General features: G+C 51.6%; 1 protein-coding gene across 1 annotated transcript; it reads left to right on the forward strand.

Moving 5' to 3' along the window:
- Nucleotides 1-99: 99 nt before the first annotated feature.
- TNFRSF4 (TNF receptor superfamily member 4) lies at nt 100-8,712 on the forward strand. Its single transcript, XM_040084879.1, has 7 exons — nt 100-859; nt 3,083-3,205; nt 3,857-3,973; nt 4,752-4,818; nt 5,262-5,509; nt 6,693-6,818; nt 7,416-8,712. Exons 1-7 carry the CDS (start codon nt 100-102, stop codon nt 7,484-7,486), a joined length of 1,512 nt encoding a protein of 503 aa, XP_039940813.1. The 3' UTR covers nt 7,487-8,712.
- The last annotated feature ends 523 nt before the right edge of the window (nt 8,713-9,235 follow it).

Raw genomic sequence — 9,235 nt, forward strand, 5'->3', positions numbered from 1 at the left:
ATTCCTTAATTCCCACGATTTTATGGATTCGGGGGAAGCTCTCCTAAAACTTCAACACCTAAAACTGAGCTCCTGGCTCCAACTCCAGCAGCCTGGAAAATGAAATTCCGCAACTCCCGCTCTCTCCCCGCCTCAGCCAGCGCAGCCTCACCGCGCTCCATCCCGATAAAAACGGAGTTTTTTCCCAGCCATTCCCACGGGGATCCCCCTCCTCTGAGGGCTCTTTTTACCTCTCAACCCCTTCTCAAGCTCAGCATTTCCTCTTCCTGCCCAAAAACCCCGAAGCGGGAGCGGGAAGGGGCGTGGAGGAAGCAGGAATTTCCCTCACAGGTCCCCGCCCGGAGCCGTGCCCGCGGCGGGCCCTCACGGCGAGCCCTCACGGCGGTCCCTCACGGCGAGCCCTCACGGCGAACCCTCACGGCGAACCCTCACGGCGAGCCCTCACGGCGGGCCCTCACGGCGGGCCCTCACGGCGAACCCTCACGGCGAGCCCTCACGGCGAGCCCTCACGGCGAGCCCTCACGGCGGGCCCTCACGGCGAGCCCTCACGGCGGGCCCTCACGGCGGGCCCTCACGGCGGTCCCTCACGGCGAGCCCTCACGGCGAGCCCTCACGGCGAGCCCTCACGGCGAGCCCTCACGGCGAGCCCTCACGGCGGGCCCTCACGGCGGGCCCTCACGGCGGGCCCTCACGGCGGCCCGAGGGCAGCGGCGCGGGGACATGGCGCTGCCAGGCGTTCCCTGGAGTCCTCCCGCTCTCTGCCTCCTCCTGGCCCTGCCCATTCCCGGCTTCCTGGCTCTGGAGTGCGGGGAGAAGCAGTACCGGTTCCATGAGAAGTGCTGCAGCGACTGCGCCCCCGGTGAGTGCCCGCCGCGGTCCCGGTGAGTGAGTGCCCGCCGCGGCCCCGGTGAGTGAGTGCCCGCCGCGGTCCCGGTGAGTGAGTGCCCGCCGCATTCCCGGTGAGTGAGTGCCCGCCGCATTCCCGGTGAGTGAGTGCCCGCCGCGGTCCCGGTGAGTGAGTGCCCGCCGCGGCCCCGGTGAGTGAGTGCCCGCCGCATTCCCGGTGAGTGAGTGCCCGCCGCGGTCCCGGTGAGTGAGTGCCCGCCGCATTCCCGGTGAGTGAGTGCCCGCCGCATTCCCGGTGAGTGAGTGCCCGCCGCGTTCCCGGTGAGTGCCCGCCGCATTCCCGGTGAGTGAGTGCCCGCCGCGGTCCCGGTGAGTGAGTGCCCGCCGCGGTCCCGGTGAGTGAGTGCCCGCCGCGGTCCCGGTGAGTGAGTGCCCGCCGCGTTCCCGGTGAGTGAGTGCCCGCCGCGTTCCCGGTGAGTGCCCGCCGCATTCCCGGTGAGTGAGTGCCCGCCGCATTCCCGGTGAGTGAGTGCCCGCCGTGCCCCCGGTGAGTGAGTGCCCGCCGCATTCCCGATGAGTGAGTGCCCGCCGGGGCTGGGACAGCCGGGAACCGCCGTCTCTTTCCCAGGGGGAGATGTATTTCTCAGCGAAATATCTAATTTTTAGTGGAATTTCTAATTTCATCCTTGGTGGTAGATCTGGGGGTTGTTGTTTTTTTTTTTTTTTTTTGTGAAATGTCTGTGAATCCCAAAATTCAGAGTGTTTTTTCGGGGAGAAGATGCGGAGTCGCTCCCTGGGCCGGGACGTGGCGTTTTGATCCCAGAGGATGGAGTTTAGCGTTTTTCCCTTCAGGGAGATCAAGGATTCCCAAATCTGGGGGTGTTTTTAGGGGAGAGAATGCAGAGTCGTTCCCCGTGCCAGGACACACCGATCCCAAAGGGTGAAAATTGGGATTATTCCCCTCAGCATCCCAGTGAATCCCGATTTTGGGGGCGTTTTTTGGGGAGAGGATGTGCAGTCGCTCCCTGTGCCAGGACAGACTTTCCAAAGGACGAAATTTAGCATTTTTTTCTTCAGGATCCCACTGAATCCCAAATTTCGGGGTGTTTTTAGGGGAGAGGATGCGCAGTTGCTCCCCGTACCAAGACACATTGATCCCAAAGGATAAAAATGAGGATTTTTCCCCTCAGGATCCCATTAATCCCGCATTTCGGGGTGTTTTTAGGGGAGAAGGTGCAGAGTCATTCCCTGTGCCAGGACATACCGATCCCAGAGGATGAAATTCAGGATTTTTCCCCTCAGCATCCCACTGAATCCCAAATTTCGGGGTGTTTTTAGGGGAGAGGATGCGCAGTCGCTCCCCGTGACAGGACACACCGATCCCAAAGGATGAAATTGAGGATTTTTCCCCTCAGGATCCCATTAATCCCAGATTTTGGGGTGTTTTTAGAGGAGAAGATGCAGAGTCATTCCCTGTGCCAGGACACACCGATCCCAAAGGATGAAATTGAGGATTTTTCCCCTCAGGATCCCATTAATCCCGGATTTCGGGGTGTTTTTAGAGGAGAAGATGCAGAGTCATTCCCTGTGCCAGGACACATTGATCCCAAAGGATAAAATTAGGATTTTTTCCTCTCAGGATCCCACTGAATCCCAAATTTTGGGGTGTTTTTAGGGGAGAAGATGCAGAGTCATTCCCTGTGCCAGGACATACCGATCCCAAAGGATGAAATTGAGGATTTTTCCCCTCAGGATCTCATTAATCCCAAATTTCGGGGTGTTTTTAGGGGAGAGGATGCGCAGTCGCTCCCCGTGACAGGACACACCGATCCCAAAGGATGAAATTGAGGATTTTTCCCCTCAGGATCTCATTAATCCCAGATTTCGGGGCGTTTTTAGAGGAGAAGATGCAGAGTCATACCCTGTACCAGGACACATTGATCCCAGAGGATGAAATTCAGGATTTTTCCCCTCAGGATCCCAGTGGATCCTGATTTCTGGGGTGTTTTTAGGGGAGAGGATGCGCAGTCGCTCCCCGTGCCAGGACACATTGATCCCAGAGGATGAAAATCGGGATTTTTCCCCTCAGGACCCCATTAATCCCGGATTTCGGGGTGTTTTCAGGGGAGAGGATGCGCAGTCGCTCCCCGTGCCAGGACACACCGATCCCAGAGGATGAAATTCGGGATTTTTCCCCTCAGGACCCCATTAATCCCGGATTTCGGGGTGTTTTTAGGGGAGAGGATGCGCAGTCGCTGCACGGCCTCGGCCGACACCGTGTGCTCGCCGTGCCAGGACGGATATTTCAGCTCCCAGCACCACCACGGCTTCTGCCGCAGCTGCACCATCTGCCAAACCTGTGAGTGCTGGGATTTGGGGGAAAAAATCTCGTTTCTGGGAAAAAATCCCGGGTTTGGGGCATCTGGGGGAAAAATCGCTTTTTTGGGGAAAAAATCCTGGGTTTGGGGGTAAAAAAATCTCATTTTTTGGGGCAAAATAATTTTTGAGGGGAAAAAAAATCTCTTTTTTGGAGGCATTTTGTGGGAAAATAATCCCGGGTTTTGGAGGGGTAACAAAATGCCCCGAATTTTGGGGGAAATGATCCCGGGTTTGGGGCCTTTTGGGGGGAAAAACATCCCTCTGGGGGGAAAAAATTCCCTATTTTGGGGGAAAAAAATTCCCTGTTTTGGGGCATCTTTGAGGGGAAAAAAAATCTCCATTTTTGGTGGAGAAATCCCTTTTTGGATGCATTTTTTTGGGGAAAAAATACCATTTTGGGAAAAAAAAAAGTCCCTTTTGGGGGCATTTTTGAGGGGAAAAAAAAATCCTACTTTTTTGGGATAAAATTTTGGAGGGAATTTCGGTGGGAAAAAAACCCCCACCATCTCGTGGAATTGTTTAATTACGAATTGTTAAATCGGTGAACCCTGCGGCTTCTAGGTGGGAAAACCCCCAAAGGCCGGGGCGTTAATTGATGTTGTTCATTAATGAATTGCTGTTAATTAACGAGCGCCAGGGAGGGGCAGCGCGGAGGTGAAGCCGTGTGAGAGAACCTCGGACAGGGTGTGCGTGTGCCAGGCGGGATTCCAGCCCGACGGAATTCCCGCCAGAATTCCCAGCGGGAGCCGTGAGTGCGGCTGGGGGCCCCGGGAGAGGGCACTGGGGTGGGAATTCCCTGGGGAAAGGGGCACTGGGGTGGGAATTCCATGGGAAAAGGGGCACGGGGATATGGGAATTCCATGGGAAATGGGCACGGGGATATGGGAATTCCCATGGGAAAGGGGCACGGGGATATGGGAATTCCCTGGGAAGAGTTGGGATGGGAATTCCTTGGGAAAAGGGCACTGGGGTGGGAATTCCATGGGAAAGGGGCACTGGGATGGGAATTCCCTGGGAAGAGTTGGGATGGGAATTCCCTGGGAAGAGTTGGGATTTGGAATTCCCATGGGAAAGGGGCACTGGGATGGGAATTCCCTGGGAAGAGTTGGGATGGGAATTCCTTGGGAAGGGGGCACTGGGGTGGGAATTCCCTGGGAAAGGGGCACTGGGGTGGGAATTCCCTTGGGAAGGGGGCACTGGGGTGGGAATTCCCATGGGGAAAGGGGCACGGGGATGGGAATTCCCTGGGGAAAGGGGCACTGGGATAGGAGTTCCCTTGGGAAAGGGGCATGGGGATGGGAATTCCCTTGGGAATCAGTGAGATGGGATTTGGAATTGCCTTGGGAAGTGGATTTGGAATCCCATGGGAATTGGTGAGTTTAGATTTGGAATTCCCATGGGAACTGGATTTGGAATTCCCTTGGGAAGGGGTGAGTTGGGGTTGGAATTCCCTTGGGAATTGGTGAGTTGGGATGTGCCAGCTGGAATTCCCTGCAATCCGGCCTTTCGATCCCATTTTTTCCCAGAGTGCTCCCCGTGTCCTGACGGGACTTTCTCCAGAGGAAGGAATGAGAACTGCCAGCCTTGGACCAAGTAGGGATCCTCTTTTGGGAGGAAAAATCCTTTTTTTGGGGAAAAAAAATCCATTTGGGGGGGAAAAAAATCCCATTTTAGGGAACAACCTGCTCAGAGCAGCACTGGGATGGGGTTTCATTTTTCCAGGAAGAGCCCAAATCTGGAGAAATAAATCAGAATAAACCTGGATTTAAGCCCCCTGAATCCCATCCTTGGGGGTTCTTAGGATCCCAAAGGGATTTTTTATTCAAAACTCTTGGATTTATTATTTTTCCTGGGGTTAACGAGCACAAAATTCCCGTGCCAAAATCCACTCTGGGAAAAATCCAGGAATGTTTGTTTGTTTGTTTGTTTGTTTCCCCGACAATTCCTCCCATTCCCGTGGGTTGGCAAATCCTAAATTTGTGGGGATAAAATAAGGGTTGGGATTGTTGGAAAACCCTCCGGGATTTCTTTTCCAGCTGCAGCGTTTTTGGGAAGAGCACGCTCCAAGCTGGAACGGCGACAGCGGATGCCCTGTGCAGCAGCCACGGCCTGCCTCCCTTTCCCACGGAATTCCCGGAGAACAGGGGTCCCTTCTCCACGGAATTCCCAGAGAACAGGGATCCCTTTCCCACGGAATTCCCGGAGAACAGCTCCAGAGCGTCCGGCCCCGGGGAGATCCCGGCGGTTTGTGGGGATCCCGGCAGCGCCGCGGAGCCGGGCTGGGGTACGGAGAGTGGGCAGGGAATCCAGCTGGAGCTGCTTTCCTGGGAAGGGAATTCCTGATCTCTCTGAATCCCTTTGTGGATTTGACACATTCCAGGATCCCACATTTCCAGCTGGAGCTGCTTTCCTGGGAAGGGAATTCCTGATCTCTCTGAATCCCTTTGTGGATTTGACACGTTCCAGGATCCCACATTTCCAGCTGCTTTCCTGGGAAGGGAATTCCTGATCTCTCTGAATCCCTTTGTGGATTTTACACAGATTTTTCCCACATTTCCAGCTGGAGCTGCTTTCCTGGGAAGGGAATTCCCGATTTCTCTGATTCCCTTTGTGGATTTGACACATTCCAGGATCCCACATTTCCAGCTGGAGCTGCTTTCCTGGGAAGGGAATTCCCGATTTCTCTGATTCCCTTTGTGGATTTGACACATTCCAGGATCCCACATTTCCAGCTGCTCTCCTGGGAAGGGAATTCCTGATCACTCTGATTCCTTTTCTGGATTTGACACATTCCAGGATCCCACATTTCCAGCTGGAGCTGCTTTCCTGGGAAGGGAATTCCCAATTTCTCTGAATCCCTTTGTGGATTTTACACATTCCAGGATCCCACATTTCCAGCTGCTTTCCTGGGAAGGGAATTCCCAATTTCTCTGAATCCCTTTGTGGATTTTACACAGATTTTTCCCACATTTCCAGCTGGAGCTGCTTTCCTGGGAAGGGAATTCCCGATTTCTCTGAATCCCTTTGTGGATTGTACACATTCCAGGATCCCACATTTCCAGCTGGGCAGGGATTACCAGCTGGAGCTGCTTTCCTGGGAAGGGAATTCCCGATCTCTGTGAATCCCTTTGTGGATTTTACACAGATTTTTCCCACATTTCCAGCTGCTTGGTTTCCACGTACAGCTGCTTTCCTGGGAGCTGAAATCCCATTTTCTCAGAAGCCAAACCTGGATTTCACCGAACTTCCCAGAATTTCCAATTCCCACCTGCTTGGTTTCCATGTAAAACTGCTTTCCTGGGATCCCACTTTTTCCAAAGCCCTTCCTGCGTTTCCCACAACATTCCAGAATTTCCCTGGTGTGGATTCTCCCTCTGTAATCTGGAACTTTCCAACCAGAACCAAGAATCTTGGGGTTTTTTGGTATTTTTTTTTTTTTTAAGGGAACTTTTCCTTTGGAATCCCAGGTTCTTTATCCCTGCTCCTGCTGTGCCTGATCCTGCTGATGGTGAGTGGAATTTCCATCCTGCTCCTGATCCTCCAGGCAGCCCGGAAAAAAACCAGGAATGGGTCTGGGAGGAGCATCCAGCACAGTGAGTTCTCTTTTTTATGGGATTTAAAAAAAAAAAAAAAAAAAAAAGGGAAATAAAATCCAGGGAGTTCAATTTTTTATGGGATAAATAAAACAGGAAATGGCAAAGCTGAGTCTAAACCCAGGATTTAGTGGCAAAACTGAGCTCTGAAATCGGGATTTGGTGGCAAAACTGAGTCTAAACCCGGGATTTAGTGGCAGCTGCCTCCTGTCCATCCCCAGGGTCGTGTCCAGCTGGATTCTCCCTGATCCCTGCATTCGGCATTCCCTGGGTCACCGGGAAAGCCAAGAACTGAGCCCAAATCCCCCCAAAAGCAGGAAAATCCCTGCTCCTGCCTCTCCCCTGATCCCTGGGATGATCCCTGGAATGATCCTTGGAATGATTCTGGAATGATCCCTGGAATGATTCTGGGATGATCCCTGGGATGATCCTTGGAATGATCCTTGGAATGATTCTGGAATGATCCCTGGGATGATCCCTGGAATGATCCCTGGGATGATTCCTGGAATGATTCTGGAATGATCCCTGGAATGATCCCTGAAATAATTCCTGGGATGATCCCTGGAGTGATTCCCGGAACGATTCCCTGTTTTCCAGAGGACAGGAGCTGTCGGATTCCCATCCAGGAGGAGCAGATGGATCCCAATTCCAGCCTCATCAAAAACTGACTCCCAGTTTTTGGGCTGTTCCTGCATTTCTGAGCCCGTGGATCCGAAGGAGCGCTGGGATTAATTCAGGCTGGTTTTGCTTCATCAGGAGTTAATTAGGAGCTTTAATTAACTCAGGGATCTCCATTGGAATTTGGGAGAATTCCTGAGGGAATTTTGCGTGGTTTTTTTTCTTTTTTTTTTTTTTTTGCCCTTTTGGGCAAATCTTTGCCGAGCATCTTCGAAAATCCTCTGAGAATGAGTTTCCAGCTGGAAAATCATGGAAATCCTGGGAGCAGACTGAAAACCGGGATGGTTCAGGGAAGAGAAAATCCTTGGGAGCTCCTGGGAAGAGGAGAACGGGAATTATCAACCCAATCCTGGGATTTTGGGGGCGTTTATGGAAAAAAAAAATAGGATTTTGCTCCCTTTAAAGGTTTAAAATTCCCAAAACATTTTATGAAAAAAAAAAGAATTTTATTCCTATAAAGGTTTAGAATTCCCCCATATTAAAAAAAAATAAAAAATAGGATTTTACTCCTTTAAAGGGTCAAAATCCCCAAAATTTTGAAACGAATTTTACTTCTGTGAAGTTGAAAGTCCCTTCATATTTTCAGATTAACTTTGCCTCTTTAAAGGTTTTAAATTCCTCCGTATTTTATGGAAAAAAAAAAAGAATTTTACTTTTATCAAGGTTTAAAATCCCCAGGTTTTGGAGTGATCAGGGTTTAAGTGTGAAGCTGAGCTCTAAAACCAGGATCAAGTGTTGGAACTGAGTCTAAAACCAGGATCAAGTGGCAGCTGAATCCACATTTCCTGAAATGGATTTCCCCTCTCCAATTGGTTTCCCGCAAATCCGGAGAACCAATTTTTAGGGAGCAAATCCCAACCTCTGGAATTTCTGGGAGGAGCCCCGAGTGTCCTTTTGCTGAATTGGGAATATTTCCTTGGAAATTCCAGAAAAAACAAAAATGGAATTTTTTTAATCATCCAGGAGCAATTTTCCCTCCAAATATCAGCTACTAACTCCTCAAAAAAACCCAAAAACAAAACCCAAAAAAAGGGAATTTTAAACACAGGAGCAGCGAGAACATCCCGGAAAAAAAAAAAAAAAAAATCCAGCAGGGAATGGATCCAGAGGTGTTTGAATCCACGGATTTGGAGTTATTTGGGATTTTGTTTAATATGTCATACATATAACGGGGTTTATACAGTGTATAGGAAGGTTTGTATCGTGTACAAAGGGGGATTGGTGGGAATAAAACTCTGGAAAAACAAATCCCGGTGCGTGTTCGGGGGGAAAAACGGGGGAGAATTCCTGCAGGAAGCTGGGACAGCCTGGGAAGGGAGGAGGGGAGATCTGGGGAAAGGCTGGGATGAGGGAAAGGTTGGGATGAGGGAAAGGTTGGGATGAGGGAAAGGTTGGGATGAGGGAAAGGCTGGGATGAGGGAAAGGTTGGGATGAGGGAAAGGTTGGGATGAGGGAAAGGTTGGGATGGGTTTGCGAATGAGGGAAAGGTTGGGATGGGGGATGAGGGAAAAGTTGGGATGGGTTTGGGAAGGGTTGGGATGAGGGAAAGGCTGGGATGGGTTTGGGAAAAGGTTGGGATGGGTTTGGGAATGAGGGAAAGGTTGGGATGAGGGAAAGGTTGGGATGAAGGAAAGGATGGGATGGGTTTTAGGGAAAGGCTGGGATGGGTTTTAGGGAAAGTTTCTTCCCCCCCAAGGGTGGCTGGGGTGCATCCACATTTCCAGGTTTCCCAGGAATGA

The sequence above is a fragment of the Hirundo rustica genome, chromosome 22, assembly GCF_015227805.2.
Source record: "Hirundo rustica isolate bHirRus1 chromosome 22, bHirRus1.pri.v3, whole genome shotgun sequence".
NCBI lineage: Eukaryota > Metazoa > Chordata > Aves > Passeriformes > Hirundinidae > Hirundo > Hirundo rustica.

What these genes read in the sequence shown, in the direction of transcription:
- TNFRSF4 (XM_040084879.1), top strand. Translation starts at nt 100, where the DNA reads ATGAAATTCCGCAACTCCCGCTCTCTCCCCGCCTCAGCCAGCGCAGCC. An exon ending in AACTGCCAGCCTTGGACCAA is followed by an intron (nt 4,819 to 5,261) that starts GTAGGGATCCTC and finishes TTTCTTTTCCAG; the next exon opens with CTGCAGCGTTTTTGGGAAGA. An exon ending in TGGGAGGAGCATCCAGCACA is followed by an intron (nt 6,819 to 7,415) that starts GTGAGTTCTCTT and finishes CCTGTTTTCCAG; the next exon opens with AGGACAGGAGCTGTCGGATT.